The sequence below is a fragment of the Piliocolobus tephrosceles genome, chromosome 8 (genome assembly GCF_002776525.5).
Source record: "Piliocolobus tephrosceles isolate RC106 chromosome 8, ASM277652v3, whole genome shotgun sequence".
Classification (NCBI taxonomy): Eukaryota; Metazoa; Chordata; class Mammalia; order Primates; family Cercopithecidae; genus Piliocolobus; species Piliocolobus tephrosceles.
In genome coordinates, this window is record NC_045441.1 from 110,133,042 (window position 1) to 110,150,637 (window position 17,596).

At 33.5% G+C, this 17,596-nt stretch overlaps 1 protein-coding gene across 1 annotated transcript in view; it reads left to right on the forward strand.

Annotated features, from left to right (window-relative positions):
• The window catches only part of CFTR (CF transmembrane conductance regulator), a 177,245-nt gene that overhangs the window by 80,074 nt on the left and 79,575 nt on the right, over positions 1-17,596 (forward strand). The window contains exon 12 of the mRNA XM_023228189.2: positions 16,537-16,631. Coding sequence (XP_023083957.1) covers positions 16,537-16,631 — 95 coding nt within the window. The remainder of the gene's footprint in view (positions 1-16,536; positions 16,632-17,596) is intronic.

The window sequence follows — 17,596 nt, forward strand, 5'->3', positions numbered from 1 at the left end:
ACTTCATGCTAGTTAATTTAATTATGGGGTCGCAGTATTATTAAACTATCAAGACTGTAAATTTTCTGTTTGTAAAGGAGATTATGATAACAAAGATTAGTGAACTAATGATATTGAGAATTCTATGACATAATTTTGGAAAATATTTGCAGGATATTTATTTTTGTGTAAATAATGCTTTCAAGCTACCATTATCCTAAGTAAGTGTATATTTGGGGAAAACCACCTATTCTAACACACTTGAAATTTAAATAAGTCAGGAAATTTTTTTCCAGATCTCCCAAATTATCTTCTTCTTTTTCCTCTCCTCTTGGGAAAGAATATCTTCATGCCTTATAATATCAAATTTAAACTATGGAAGTCCAGGTGGTGGACAGTCAGCAAAGGGGAAGATGAGAAGCTTGTGTTAAAAAGCCAGCTCTTGACAGAATAAGGATCTGGTAGGAACTGCAGAAGTAATGGGTAGGTAAGTATGAAGGCCAGCTGCTAAGATCTGAATTACAAAGCAGAAGACTTATTTACTAGGGAGCTGGAAAACATATTAGGAAATCCAGAGCAGGAACAAATTTCAAGATAGCACAATAATATAGCAATGAAGTACTGAGAAAAGAGTTTTTTTTTTTTTCAGGAATTGGATTTATTCTAGCATTTTAGGCAGCATTTTGGGCATTTCTAAGTGGGCAGACTTAGAGGAGGTAGTTAAGGAATTAGCAGCTGCTAAATGCCAATTCTTAGACCAGTTGAATCAAAGTCATCTAAAAAGCTTTCAGAAACCAGACTTTTTAAGGGCCATTTGAGGATTCTCAAATCTAGAGTCCAGAAATCCATAGCTATATGAGTCTAAGGTAGAGCCAGAATAAGAAAAATAAAACTGTTTGTTTGTTTCAGGTATCTTTTCTAATATTATTTCCCTTACCCCAAACACCTTAAATCACTGCACTCTATAGCCATTCTTTTAAAAATGCTTGAATTATTAGTTTCAAAAGCAAATACAGATCTACACACATATAGAAATAAATATTAAAGAGATAAAGATATTAAACAGAGTTATATATAGTTACAAGTTCATACATATATATAAAACTGAATATTAAGTGTGATATTAGTGACAAAATCTATTAACATCCATTATGTTAGTGCTTTTTGTACCTTTTGTTGGGTCTAGTAAAAATTGCATTGGAATTTGAGTTTTCTGCTATACATTTGGTCGGTTCCTATCAGTGAAGGAAAAACCTTTCTTTATTATTATTTTTTTATTTTTTGAGATGGAGTCTTGCTCTGTTGCCCAGGCTGGAGTGCAGTGGCATGATCTTGGCTCACTCCAACCTCTGCCTCCCGGGTTCAAGTGATTCTCCTGCCTCAGCCTCCTGAATAGCTGGGACTACAGGCACCTGCCACCAGGTCCAGCTAATTTTTGTATTTTTAGTAGAAACGGGGTTTGCCATGTTGGCCAAGCTGGTCTTGAACTCCTGACCTCAGGTGATCTGCCTGGCTCGGCCTCCCAAAGTGCTGGAATTACAGGCGTAAGTCACCGCGCCTGGCCCCTTTTTATTTTTCAAGTTGTTGAAGATTCTTAATTCTCATGCTTTCTAGTGGTGATTAATCTGCAGCCAATATTTCTATATGTAGCTATTTGTAATCATGTTTGACTTAGGTCAACAAATGTTCTTTTCTAAGAAAACAGACTCCCAATTTTAATTTCTAAATTATTTAGCATCTATTTTCTGCTGTGGAAGTTGAATTCTGTTGATATATATCATACAGGGCCATGTAGCATTCTCAGCTACACATTCACATATATAGTAGCTGTATACAAAAATGTTTAATTCATTGTCTCTCTCTAATACTCTCTTGGCTCTCTTATATTCTCTCACACACTCTACTCTTCCCTTCCTCTGTTCTTTCTACCTGTTCCCTCTGTTCCTACCACACTTATTCCCCCCTTGTCCATTTTCCTTGTGCATAAAGCACAACACAAGTGCTTAATAATTATTAAATGTTAATAACAATGACACTAACCACCCAATGATTTAGTGTTAATGACATGCTTTATTGAATGGCATTACCTCTAAAGTTCATGTTTCCTTTACCCAACCAAGCTTCTTAACCTCCTCCCTTACCACAAGCATCTATATTGTCAAGGTTGTTATAAACAGTAACAAGCCAGCCACTAGAAAAAGGTTTATGGTATTTTCCTATCTACAAAGTCACAGGAAGCTCAAATGTACTCAGTAAATATTGCAAAATTACACAGGACCATTAAATGTAACACTCCGCCCTTTCTTTAAAGTTGTGTCTCTCTTTCTGCCAATGTAGCAACTCCCTGTATCATTGCCCTGTTGTATGTGCAAATCAGAGTTAATAAGCTTTATATTAGCAAATACTCCTTAACAACTTCTGGTTTGTTTGGTCCAGTTGAATAATGTTAACACTTAAAAAAATAAAATTGTAAACAATTTATGTGAAAAGTGCATATATCATATTGGATATGTTGTTATACACTCCTTAATAATTAAGTTAATCTTTATTGCACACTTATTATAATATCTCTAATAGATATTAGATACTCTAATATCTGATATATCTAATAATAGATATTAGATACTCTAAAGAGTATCTCTAATACTCTTTATCTAAGTATGCTCAAGTGCTTTACTATCTCAAACAGACCCAATGTGTTGTATGCACAGAATCCTTGGAACCTCACATTTGTCTTTCTGACCAGTTTGTTGTAAGGGAAATGAGCCAAAGAAGTATCTAGATGAGTAGCTCAAACATTAGTGCACATAGTAATCACAGGTTAAAATGCAGATAGATTACCCTGTTCAAATTCTCCTGAGTAAGAGTAGGTGAAGCATTTTTTTTTTAAAATATAAACTCCCCAGGTGATTCTGAAATTTGTCCAAGGACCACATGTTAATAAGAACTAATGATCCAAATAATTTGACTTTTTATCTGTAGATTAAACCATGCTGAGAAAATTATTAAAAATTGAAATGGCAGTGGAGAATGGTTTGAAAGAAAAGGTTTTCAGGGCCCTTTCAACAAGAAAATTAATTGAACACAATATTAAAACTCTATATTTGGTTTAAGACTAAGGCTTTGTTTTTAAATCTCAGTAATTTTTATGTAACAGGTCAATTCATTCCCAGAATCTTAATTCCAATGAATGATTTCCCACAACAATTTTTGTGGATAACTCCAAGGGACCTCAAAGGAAGTTGTAGTGTGAACAAAGAGAAATATAATTTGTCCCTGTGTGTAAGGTTTCTCTAAGTAGCACAGGCTCTCATACTGCTTTTTAAAAAAATTATGATAGCACCAAGTGGAATTAATTTTTTTTAGATTATACTTTCACAGAAGGGAAAATCTACTGTGAAGGCTGGAAAACCAACACCCTTAAGATAAATATGTTACCAGATTTCAGCACCCTTAGTAATCAGCAAAGATAAATGTTTAACAGTGTGTATAAAATGAAGTGTTTTATGTTAAATCAATTAGAAAAAGTCAAACACTAATAACGTGGTTACAAATGAACAATAAATTAGGTAAACAGAACAGATACAGGCATTAATAGCAGGATATTGGTATTATTAATGTATTTTGTTTTAAAATAACGAACTTAATTACAATTCTCCTCCTCCTACCCCCACTATTTTATTTTATTCCAGTTTCAGCAGTTTCATATTATGATCTCTGAGGCACTTATTATTAACATTATCCAAATGTACACATTTCTCTTTATATAAATGTTTCAGTCCAGAAAAGGAGGCCAAATACATTGCCTCAGAACATCTACTCTTTTCAGATGTGGGAATCTTTTATTTTCACACTTTTAAAGGTAATCTGTATTTCTGGTGTCTATTGTAGACAGAAAACTTTCATATGACAACACTCCTATTTTCTTAACTCCATTGATAGGGGCCAAGACAAATTCTAAGTAGAACTTTTTAGCCTGTTCTTACCATCGTTCTTTCAGAAAACCTCCAGCTTTAGACAATCACTATTATGACTTTGACATGTACTTTTCCAATCCATTTACATAAATTTACACTCATATATATGTATACTTATCTATGAACAATATTTAGTAGCTTTTTTGTGTGTGGCTTTAAAATTTATTATAAATGGTATAATTTGTGCACAGCCTTCTTTAATTCGCCTTCTTGGCTACTGTTATCTTTTTGGGATCTAGCTATGCTGCTGGTATGTAGAATTCTATTTCATTCTTTTTTCATTGTTGTTTTGTACCCATAATGTATCACATTTTATTTATTCCTTCTGTTACTGATGGACATTTAGATTATTCCAGGGTTTTACTCAATACTGCAATGAAAATCTTTGAATTCTTCTTTTTTGCACATACACAAGAGACTTTTCTGACATATTATCTATAGGTGAATTGTGTGGTCACAGGATACATGCACATATTTTAAATTTCACTAGATACTGCCAATTTGCACTTTGATATAGCCATACAATTTACAGTACCACCGGCCACTTATGAAAGTTCCCATTTCTTCAAATCTTTGAAGGTTCTTGTTATTAACAGACATATTAATTCTTGCCATTCTGATTTGTAAATCAGAATCTCTATTGTTCTATCTCTAGTTCTAATTTGCAATTCTCCAATTACTTATATGATGCTATATATTTTCATGTTTGTTAATCATTCTGATTTCTTATCCTTTGCCAATTATCTTTTTGGTAAGTTACTGTGGCGGCCATGAGATGTGCCTTACAGAGGCCTTGCTAGAGGGAATATGATTGAATGAGAGCCCCAGATGCTGTGTATTAAAATCCTTCACTGAGTTTGTCTCAAGATTTCTCCTTGCACATGAATGAATGAGTAAAGCTGGGATACTAAAGCAGATGTGTATTTGGGAGATATGAGACTTCTTTAGTGGCTGATTTGTGGCTCACAAATGACTTTGCCAAACCTTCCTTAGACTGCTCAGTGTTCTAACATCTTCTATCCAGCCTTCTACCCTTCTTTCCTTTACTAAGGGATTGAATTTACTTTGATGTTTCATAACCTCCTCTGCCTCCTTCCTTATTTCCTTTTATACCATTATTTCCCCTAATAAATCCTTGCACATTTAATACCATTTTGCCATTAGCAACTTGCAAGTCCTGGACTAACACAGTTCTGTACATTGCATTACCATCCTCTAGAATGGGATGTTTTGTTGTAGAGAGTTTTAAAATTTTTATGTAGTCACTTTTATCCATATTTTTCTTTATGGTTTGTATTTTTGTGTCTTTTCTTTAGCATCTTTTCTAACAGAAATAATAATTTTTTTTATTATTATATGTAAAAACAATTATATAGATAATATATAGAATAATATAATATAATAAATATTATTTATATTTTATAACAATATGGTTATATATTATATAATAATATGGTTATATATGTCTAAATATTATAATAAACAAAATTTATTATATTTATTATGAAATATAAATAAATATTATTGTTATTTTATAACAAAATAGAATAATATGATAGAATAAATATTATTCTCTATTGCCAAAAGTTTGAAAGTTGCAATCACTAGAATTAATTTTTGTATATTGTGTAAGTTAGGAATCTACTTTTATTGTTTTCCATATGGAAAGCCATTTGTCCCAAAATAATTTTCTGAGTAGTGTCTCCTTCCCCTATTGTCATTTTGACATCTTTTTTCTAGGTTCTGATCTATGCATGTGTTTCTTTATGGAAGAGTTGGCCCTTTGTATCTGTGAGTTTTGAATACATGGATTCAATCAACTACAGATAGAGAATATTTAGAAAAAGCATCAGAATTGAACATATATATATTTTTTGCTTGTCATTATTCCCTAAACAATATAGTATAACAACTATTTATATAGCATTTATGTTGTATTAGGTATTGTAAGTAATCTAGAGATGATTTAAAGTATACAGGAAGATGTGCATATGTTATATGCAAATACTACCCCATTTATATAAGGGTCTTGAGCATTCATGGATTTTGATATCTACAGAGAGTCCTGGAACCAATTCCCCACAGATGCCAAGGCACAGCTGTATTTATTCTATCATCTACTTGTTTAATTTCACATCAGTATCTACACTTAAAATAACAATAACTTTATTCTGTATCTTTTTTATTACTTAGGATTAGAGAGTTTCCTCTGGTGAGGCATCATAGTGTCTCAAGCTGACCATAAAGACAAGGGAGGGCTAGGATCAGTAAGACTGGGCAGAGGAAGATACAATAGATCTCCTATGCATGAAACAAAAGTGCCGCTCAGAAGCCTGCTCTTTCATTAAGTTGTCCTCTATACCCTCACTAGATTTGTAAGCTCTTGAAATCAGAGGCTATACCTTAATTGTCTCTGCTACCTACAATACTTCACTCTTGGAACATATTGCTTGGAACATATTGCCTGCAATAATTAAGCCTGCTCTGTCTCCCAAAGCATAGAACAAATCTAACCAGAATTTACCACAGTCGCTATCCAAAAAACCAATTACAGTTGACCCTGGGACAATGTGGGGGTTAGGGGTGCTGATTCCCCATGTAGTTGAACATGTTGCATAACATAATACATAACTTGTTATTATGTAACAGGATTGAAGATGATAAATCTTTGGAAAGTGGGGCAAATAAATTCTTATGATTTTCATATCTTCCACATATGTTTTACTTTTTTTTGATAAGAAGTGGTAACCCAGTTCAGAAGAAAATGATCATCCCCTTTTACTTATGCAGGATATCCAGTCTATCTTAGCACCATAATAGTGAATGATGGAAATCAAGCTCTATGAATACATTCCAATGTACATATATATGGCTATATAGTACACATGCATGCACATATACATATATACACTTTCATATATGTGTATATACATGTCCATATATGTATGTATATTCAAATGTATATGTGTATATAGCCAAGTTATTGTGCAGTTGACCTTTGAACAACATGGGTTTGAACTATGCAAGTCCACTTACACATAGATTTTTTTTTTCCATTTCTGCTACCCCTAAGGCAGCAAGGCCAACTCCTCCCCTTGCTCTTCCTTCTTAGCTGACTCAACATGAAAACTATGAGGATGAAGACCTTTATGATGATTCACCTCCACTTAATGAATACTACATACATTTCTTTTTCCCCATGGTTTTCTTAATAACATTTTCTTTTCTCTAGCTTGCCTTATTGTAATGATATAGTATATAATGCATATAACATACCAAATATGTGTTAACTGACTGCTTATGTTATCGGTAAGGCTTCTGGTCAACAGTAGACTATTGCTAGTTTAGTTTTTGGTAGTTACAAGTTATATGTGGATGTTTGACTGCATGGGGAGTCAGCACCCCAACCCTCATGTTGTCCAAGGGTGTTGTCCAAGGGTCAGTTGTAATTGGTATTTTGGATAGCAGCTGTGGTAAATTCTGGTTAGATGTACTATATTTGTAAATGAAAATCACATTGATTAAATGTTATTGAGGAGAGCATTTCTAAGGGTAAAATCTTGTCTAATGCTTGAAACATCTTCAGTTTCCTATCAGTTTAGATCTTTTTCAAGTAATTCTGAAAATCTCTCTTTTAAGCTAAATTTAACACAACCAAATAGCCAAATATTTAAGTTCCACTAATGAAGATATCTGAATTTCTGTTAAAACTTTAAGATATATGTTAAACCCTTCTAATATAACTCTTCTTTCTCTCAGTCAAACCTTTTTTTTTTTTTCTAATAGTTGCTTTGCTTCTTCTTTCAAAGTCATGCTTCAACAAAGTTGCTATTGAAATGTCTGACTAAGCATGTTAGTTATATGATAAGATGGCTGGATAAGAGATAAATATAGAAAATTTAGCCTTTTTTTTTCTACTTGCAATAACCCTTTAGGAATTAAAATGGAAAACTAATAACTATTTGATTCATAATAGTAGCAAACCATAAAATATTTAGACATAAATCTACTAAGAAATTTGTAAGATATATATGGAGAAAATTGAATTGAATAAACCCTTATTGAAGTACATAAAACAAGACCTGGATTAATAGAAAGATCATGATTTTTCATAAAATTTTGCATCTTAAAAATGTGAACCCTATCCAAATATATGCACATTTAACAAAATTATAAATACACCCCAATAATGTTGGTTTTGAAATTTTGTTAATTGGAACTTAAGTTTCATATAGGAAGAAAAAATAAAAAATAAAAAATATTTAAGAGTGCATGCTTTGTATACAAATTGCCTTAATTGAAATCCTGGCTCTATCATATATTAGCTGTGTTATCTTTGGGATGACATCCATCTTTTCTTATAGATATGCTTAAAACAGTGCCTGACATACAGTAAGCACTAAATATCCATTAGCTATTCTTCTTATTATTTATGTTATTAGTATTATTAATATTTGTTATTATATGGGAAGACTAAATGACCAAAGAGAGTCAAGAAATTTGTGAATAAGATTTATGATTTGTCAGGTATTAGAGCCATTAAAAAAAAACCAAAGTGCCGAGAAACCTGGCAAAATGTTAATATAGGAATAAAAAAATGGATCAGAGGAACCAAACAGAAAAGCCAGAAATGGATCTTAGGAAATGTGAGAATATGATATATGATAGATGCTAAATGAATTCAGTAGAAAAAATATTAATCTAATAAATCATGCTTGCTATCCAAGTAAAAGAGAATGAGGTTAGATTTGTGTTTCATACCAAATATAACCATAAATTTTACCTTGATTAAATTTTTTAATTAAAAAATAGCAATAATATTTGAAAAGAAATATAGGATCCTCAATGTATATCAATTACCTGAAGGGTGGGTAGTACTTTTCAACAAATATAGGAATTAATCACTTGGAATACTAGAAGAAAAAAAGATAGCAAACAAATACAGGAATTCCAATTTCCAACAGATACAGTGATTTCATGAAATGTTAACTGTGCACATGATAGATGGTCTATGGATAGTATAAAAGAAAAAGAGAAAAAGAAAAAATGTTTTTTAACATATGCAGCAAAAAAGGTTGTTAACATCTATCACATACAAATAAAAATGAATATATAACACAGAATTCAATAAAAATAGACATTTCACAGGAGAGCAATTCAGATGTTCAGTATTTACAATTTCATAGGTATTAAGGAAAATACAAACTAAAATGGCAAATTAGCAAAAATTGAGGTGTGATTATATTAATATCTATTAGTGGTGGTGATTATGGGGAAACAGGTACTTTCAAAACTTGCTAATGTAAATATAATTCTTTTGGTTGTTTTGTAAAGGAACCTGGCAACGTATTTTAAAAATAAAGAAAATGCATACTTTTGACCTAGCCATCCCATTCATGAGAATATGTCTTAGAAAAATAAGATCACAAAATCATAGAGATTTATGTGCAATGATATTATTGGTAGGTTTTTTTATGAGGAGGAGTGTAGATAGTAAATGCCAGGGAAAGTCACGTAACACCTAATAAGTGTATTTATGAACTACAAAAGCTTACACTTTCAGTCTAGTCTAGTCCAGACTGCAAATAAATGTGAGCAAGTGAACTCAAGCACAGAATTGCTTGAAGGAAGGTTGCATCAATCTGCTTTCTTACAGTATCCTGATATTGACTTATCAAGAAAGTTACTGTGGTGTTGATTATTAAAATATTTATGTATCTAGGTATTTTTCATTCAGTAGTATGTTATTCAATTAGCAACAAGTGTAGGGATTTAAAGATATTCTTGTTTGTTTTTACTGCTGAAACATATTCTAGTGGAAATTTCAAATAAACAATTAGTCATTCTAAATTTAGCAAGACACATTTTCTCAGAAAAGACAAGGTAAAGAACTTATATGTCCGCCCTCAATTCATTTATAAGAATATAAGATGAATAAAAATATCATAGCACAATTTAGCATTGTAAAATAAAATTAATCGATCATTTCTAGTGTGGTCATGCTTGGAAGGTGAAAGAAGTCAAGATCTTGTCTGGAACATCATGTCTACCTTGACCTTACCCTTAAGAATCGTAGCCTTTAGTTTAAAATCACATGGCTACATACACACCAACTTCAACAACAGTACATCTGGCAAGGTCATGCAAACCTGAGACTTGAGCTTCTGATTCTAAGTCCAGTGCTTTTTCTGGACATCATCTCTTGTACATGCCTTATGATGATATGCTAATAAAAGCTATGTGATCAGGCCTTAAAAATCTGCTTTTTTTTTTTTTTGGTAATGGCAGAATGGGGCATATTATCACGTCAGGTAAGCATTCTATTCAAGGATAAATGGAAATGAATGTCATATATAGGTCACTGATAAATATCTCATTACAAAATTATGAGAGTTACCAGTGTTTGAGTGTATATTATGGGCCAGCCCTTTATATTAAATTACTTCAAATTTTTACAACTGTTAAAGGAAGATATTATTATCCCCATTTTATAGATGGACAAGTTAGGGCCAGAAAAGACTTCCTCAAAGCTATTAGTCCTGTAATAGAGACAGGGCTAGAAAACAGGTCGTTTTGCTCTTTGACTAATGTTACCACTCATGTTTTGTATTTTGTGTAAAGTTTTATTTCATTTTACTTTATTTATTTTTTGAGACAAGATCTTACTCCGTCACCCAGGCTGGAGTGCAGTGGAGTGATCATGGTTCATTGAAGCCTTGACCTCGCGTGTTCAAGCGATCCTCCTACCTCTCAATCTCCAGAGTACCTAGGGCTACAGGTGTGTGCCACCATTCCTGGCTAAATTTTACATTTTTTGTGGAGACAGGGTTTCATTATGTTGCCCAGACTGGTCTTGCACTTCTGGGCTCAAGCGATTCACCTGCCTTGACCTCCCAAAGTGCCAGTATTACAGGCTTGAGCCTCCATGTCCGGCCAAGTTTTATTTTAGAATTAAAAAAAAACAAATTTCACTTGGATTGTTACATTTTATCTCATTGCTTTATATTTACAGAATTGCTTTATAAATGCTACTTTCTTAATTTTCATAGTTAGCACTCTTTATGAAACATAAACTACTATTTGATCCAGGTTTTTATTAGAGGAATTGAGTCAGAGAGCTGTTAAGTAACTGAGATTTCACAATAAGCCAGACAGACCAGAGTTCAAATTCTGGGTCTCACATTATCCAATTCAATATTCCAGCTTTGTTACTTATTGAGCAACCACTACAAGCACAGTTTACATGACATCTGATAGCTCTCAAAATGGATTTTACAAACATAATTCAGATTTCAACTCAGCAGTGACTCAGGAGGAAGGACACTTGGATGCATTTCTTTATGGCATTGTTCCCAGGGTACACACAACCTGGAAGATCTCCCAAGTATCAGGGAAGATTTCACCCTGAGGAATCCCATTCCCTCTAATCTGGGACAAGGCGAAGGAGAGTACTGTCTCTCATCAGCCATCTCCCCAGGCAGGCCTGGGCCCTCCTGGAATGCATGCCATGGCTTACTGACTGAAAGTGTTGAAAAGACCAGGCACTGGGGCACACTACACTATTCTTAAAATAAAAAGGAATCAGAGTAGCTTGTGGTTATAATTGAAATGGACAGAGTAACATGGTGCCAAGAAACTATTAGCAATTCCTTTCCTAAATCCCTCATTTTCTTAAAGCATTTTCTCCTTTTCCTCAACAAGGTTTAAGTTAGGATTTGAAGAATGATAAGACTAAAAGGAGGGTTGTTTCTGGTCTTTGGAGGAATTTGATGTTCCATTTGATCTGAGCGTGCAAAGCCTGAGTTCACATGAGATCTTCTGATCTCTTTCTCTAATATTTTTCACCTTATTCATACAGGAAAAAAGGAAGGGAATGCTTTATTTTCATTCTCCCTCCTCCTATTTCCTTGACTTGTTTAAAATATAAATGTTATAGACACCTAAGATAGAAATTTGACTGAAACAGCCTCTTAATTATTTTCTTAAAAATTAATGTAATAAAATCACATTGTAGTCTTTGGACATTTAAATCTAGAAGGGATATTTTATTTTTCTTTTTTAAAAATTTAATTCAATAGTATTTGGACTACAGGTGGCTTTTTTGTTACATGGATACGTGCTTTAGTGGTGATTTCTGAGATTTTGATATACCCGTCACCTGAGGAGTGTCCACTGTTCCCAATATGTAGTCTTTCATCCCTTCCCCGTCCCACCCTTCCTCTATTGTCCCCAAAGCACATTTTATAATTCTTGTGCCTTTGCAACCTCATAGCTTAGCTCTCACTTACGAGTGAGAACATGAGATATTTGGTTTTCCATTCCTGAATTACTTCATTCAGAATAAATTGTCTCTAGCTCCATCCAAGTTGCTGCAAAGGCCATTATTTCATTCAGTTTTTTGGCTGAATAGTATTCCATGATGTATATATGCCAGATTTTCTTTACCCACTTGTTGACTGACAGGCATTTAGGTTGGACCCATATTTTTGCAGTTATGAATTGTCCTGCTATAAACGTGTGTGCATTTTTTTTTCCATATAATGACTTCTTTTCCTTTGGGTAGATACCTAGCAGTGGGATTGCTGGATCAAATGGTAGTTCTTTTAGTTCTTTAAGGAATCTCCATACTGTTTTTCACAGTGGTTGTACTAGTTTACAATCCCACCAGCAGTGTAAAACTGTTCCATTTTCAGCACATCCTTGCCAACATCTATTATTTTTTGACTTCTGAATTATGACCATTCTTGCAGGAGCAAGATGGTATCTCATTGTGGTTTTAATTTGCATTTCCCTGATAATCAGTGATGTTGAGCATTTTTTCCTGTGTTTGTAATTTGTTTGCATATCTTGAGAATTGTCTATTCTGTCTTTTGCCCACTTTTTGATGAAATTATTATTATTATTTTTTTCTTGCTGATTTGTTTGAGTTCCTTGTAGATCCTGGATGCTAGTCCTTTATCGGATGCATAGTTTATGGATATTTTTTCCCACTCTGTAGGTTGTCTGTTTATGCTGATTATTTATTTTGCTGCACAAAAGCTTTTTAGTTTAATTATGTCCCATCTATATATTTTTGTTTCTGTTACATTTGTTTTTGGGATCTTAGTCATGAACTTTTTGCCTAAACCAAGGACAATAAGAGTTTTTCCAATGTTATCTTCTAGAAATTTTATGTTTTCTGGTCTTAGATTTAAGTATTTGCTTCATCTTGAGTTAATTTTTGTGTAAGGTGAGCATTGAGGATCCAGTTTCATTCTTCTACATGTGACTTGCCAGTTTTCCCGGCACCATTTATTAAATAGGGTATTCTGTCCCCACTTCATGTTTTTGTATGCTTTGTCAAAGATCAGTTGGCTTTAAGTATTTGGCTTTATTTCTGGGTTCTCTATTCTGTTCCATTGGTCTACTTGCCTATTCGTGTACCAGTACCTTGCTGTTTTAGTAACTATAGCCTTGTAGTATAATTTGAAGTTGCGTAATGTGATGACTCCAGATTTGTTCTTTTTGCTTAGTATCGCTTTAGCTATGTGGGCTCTTTTTTAGTTCCATATGAATTTTAGGATTTTTTTCTATTTCTGTGAAGAATTATGATGGTATTTTGATGAGAATTGTATGGAATTTGTAGATTGCTTTTGGCAGTATGGTCATTTTCACAATATTGATTCTACCCATCCATGAGCATGGGATGTGTTTCCACTTCTTTGTGTCATCTGTGATTTCTTTGAGCAGCATTTTGTAGTTTTCCTTGTAGAGATCTTTAACCTCCCTGGTTAAATATATTTTTATGTATTTTATTTTATTTTATTTTTTGCAGCTGTTGTAAAAGGGATTGAGTTCTTGATTTGATTCTCAGCTTGGTTGTTGTCAGCAGGTACATTTTCTAAAGTATGGACTGTAGTTCCTTATCTTCTATCTGTTTCTTATTGACACCTTCACTTTTCTTGTCATTTTTTCCCGCTATTATCTTCTTGACTTTTTAATACATAGATATCTGCTTCTCCTGACAATTTTTGCTTTTCCAATTTTCTTTCTTTTTCTCCTCTGCACACATTTATTTATTTTCTTCTATGTAGTTCTTTATTTTTAACTTAATATTTGATTAACTTGTGTTCCCTGTCTCTCTTCCTTCTTTCCATAAATCTTCATTAATTGCCTGTGCTAGGCTAAGATTCTATACCCTCTAAATCCATAATCTGTTTTCTATAGTCAACTGTGTTATAATCGTACTGTCAATTACTTATTTTTAGTACTTAAAAATATTTTGAAATTTTAACCAGTTTAATTAATACAATGTTGAGTTCAAATCTGAAAAAACAATGGAAAACTATAATAATTTTAGCAACCTCCTGCTTTTTAATAATGTATTAGAAAATTTGCCTCTTTTTCAAAAGCCTACAGTGAATCTATTCATACAAGGCAAAAGCAAACCATTCTCTTCATTCTCTTTTTTTCCCCAAAAGATTTAAGTGCTTTTTTGTTTGCCATTTTTTTTTTTTTTTAAATATAGAGTCTTGCTCTGTCACCCAGGCTGCAGTGCAGTGGTGTGATTGTAGCTCGCTGTAGCCTTGAATTCCTGGGTTTAAGCAATACTCCTACCTCACCCTCCTGAGTAGCTGGGGCTACAGGTGCATGCCACCACGCCCAGCTAATTTAAAAGAAAAAAATTGTGTAGAGATGGGTCTTGCTATGTTGTCCAGGCTAGTCTCAAACTTCCTATCTCAAGCATTTCTCCCACCCAGCATCCTGAAGTGCTGAGATTATAAGTGAGCCACTATGCCCAACCAGATTTAGTTTTTAAAAAGAGAATGCGATTTGAAAAGGGAAAAATGTGAGGCAGGAGAGAAGAAATATACACATGAGCTGTCCTGTAATTGCTATAAAACTGAAATCTTCTGCCTCGCTAAAGGAGCACTTCCATGAACACCTCTAAATTACCTTATTACCTTCTAAATTAGGTGTGAAGTCTACCTTCTAAATTATGAGTGAAATCTACTGCAGTTCTTGTTATTTGGATGGAATCCTAGGCACGTGGTCCAGTTCATGAGTTGAACAAAAGCATGCTCATTTAGGCCAGGTAGAAAGAAAGAGCTATGTTTTACAGGTCTCATAACCACAGAAGGTCCTCCCCATAAGCAGTGCTTATGGGTATTAATGACCTCTCTGTTTTATTTCTCCAGCGTCTGAGTAGCAGAGTCCACTGAGTCCTGCTACATCTCCTCCAACATGTCAGCATTTTTTTCACAGGCCTTTTGTCACTCTAGATCAGAAATGTTGATAGCAACAGTTCCTTGAGGGCAGTGGCTAGCATGATTCCAGCCAACAGGAGCTGCCAAATGGTTCTCAATACAAATGACTACTTATTAATCCATTTACTTTGTGCATTTGGAGTTTTGCATGTGAAGTCCTATTTATGTCCATATGATAGATAAATGAAAGAAATGAATAACAGAAGTAACCATTTTGACACTTTAGATATAGATAATATTGGATTATTTCTGGATCGTGAAAGAAGAAGGAAGAAGTATATGGAAGAGAATTTTTAATAGAGGGGAGGAAGAAGGAGGTGGAAACAAATGTACAAGGATGGGAGGAGAAAAGGGAGAGAGCCTTTTTTTTTTTTTTTTAAGGCTAATGAGAGTTTACTACCTATCTAACTCTTCTCATTCTTCAAGAGTCAGACCAAATCCCATCTGTTTGAAAGCCTCTAGGGTATTCTATCTATTGTATACTTCAGTTATGTGCAAAATTAATTTGCCAATTAATTGTGAACTGTTTTATAAACTATCTTAAAATGGTTAGTTAATCTTTGGGATGGTATTTAGCCTTCTCCAGGATTATGACTTACCTTCTAAATTAGACATATAATGCCTAAGGAGTCAAGGACTATTTCTCATAAATTCCAATCTTCTTTTACAATGCCTAGAATGGCTGTTGCCACAGAAATGTTCATTACCTAGGAGAAAGGATGACAGGAGAGGCAGAATGAGTGGAGAGAGGTCATGGGAATGAGGTGCTGAGGATAGATGAGGAAGAAAGCTGTTTTACTTGGGAGGATAGGTGAGAGAAGTATGGAAAGGAATTGCCTTGGAACCATGGAAGCCCAGTGAAGATACTTCGATCCTGCAGAGGTGTGACTAGTGTTCTTTTAGTTTCTCTTATTAGAAGGTTGATTCATTTTGGGAGATTTCTTTTGAAAAGAGTGAACTTAAATTGGAGAAAAGTGCATTTTAGTATGTTGATAGCATTTGAATTTGTGAAATGGACCTATGGATGATCTACACACATTTATATGCCTATAAATATATACATATTTTATGTTTTGGTATTTTATAATTATTATTTAATGATCATTAATGACATTTTAAAAATTAAATAAAAATTTACATCTAAAATTTCAGCAATGTTGTTTTTGACCAACTGAATAAATTGCATTTGAAATAATGGAGATGCAATGTTCAAAATTTCAACTGTGGTTAAAGCAATAGTGTGATATATGATTATATTAGAAGGAAGATGTGCCTTTCAAATTCAGATTGAGCATACTAAAAGTCACTCTCTAATTTTCTATTTTTGATAATAGGACATCTCCAAGTTTGCAGAGAAAGACAATATAGTTCTTGGAGAAGGTGGAATCACACTGAGTGGAGGTCAACGAGCAAGAATTTCTTTAGCAAGGTGAATAATTATTGGTCTAACAAGCATTTGCTGTAAATGTCATTCATGTAAAAAAAAATTACAGATATTTCTCTATTGCTTTATATTCTGTTTCTGGAATTGAAAAAATCCTGGGGTTTTATAGCTAATGGGTTAAGAATCACATTTAAGAACTATAAATAAAGGTATAGTATCCAGATTTGATAGAGATTATGGCTTATTCAAAATCCATGCCCATATTTTGGTGTCTGTATATTTGTTTGCCTCATGGTATAGTTTACTACAAATGGAAAACTCTAGGATTCTGCACAATACTGGCAAGAGAAGATGTAAATATCTGTAAGTTCCATTGTCGACCCCGCCACTCCAATGTACACACCAGCTTTAGGCTTCATGGTATAGGTAAACATCTACTTTCAAAACTTTTCATCATAATTTTCATAGCAAAATAGGAAGGCAAATGATGTCACTTAGCTTAAAATCTACAGTATTTAAAATAAACAGGACAAACACATTAACATTGTTGGGAGAGGAGGTCCCTTAGTAGAAACACTCTTGGTCCAAGCCTTTTAAAGCTGTTAAAGAGATGTAAATATAGATAATGTATGTCAAGGAGAGAGCTTTGTGGTTAAACTGTAACTTTCAGTTTAAACAATTATTGGTGACTCTGATGTCAAATGTTTCTCAAGCTTTATCTAGGCTAGGATTCTATACCCTCTAAATCCATAATCTAAATCCAAAATTCTTCTCACTTTGTTGCCAAAGTCGTTAACAAGAAATCACATTGACTCATTGATGTGTTGGCTCCTTTCCCTTACTTTCTGTTGCTTTCCAAAAGCTGAGACTGGAAACTAACCCTCACTGAGCACCTGCAATTGCCTGGGAGTATTCTAGTCAGGTGTGTATTTTTGTGTGTATGTAATCCCCTTACAGCTCTGCAAAGTAAGAATTGTTCTCCCTGCTTTACAGAAGAGATCATAAGATAA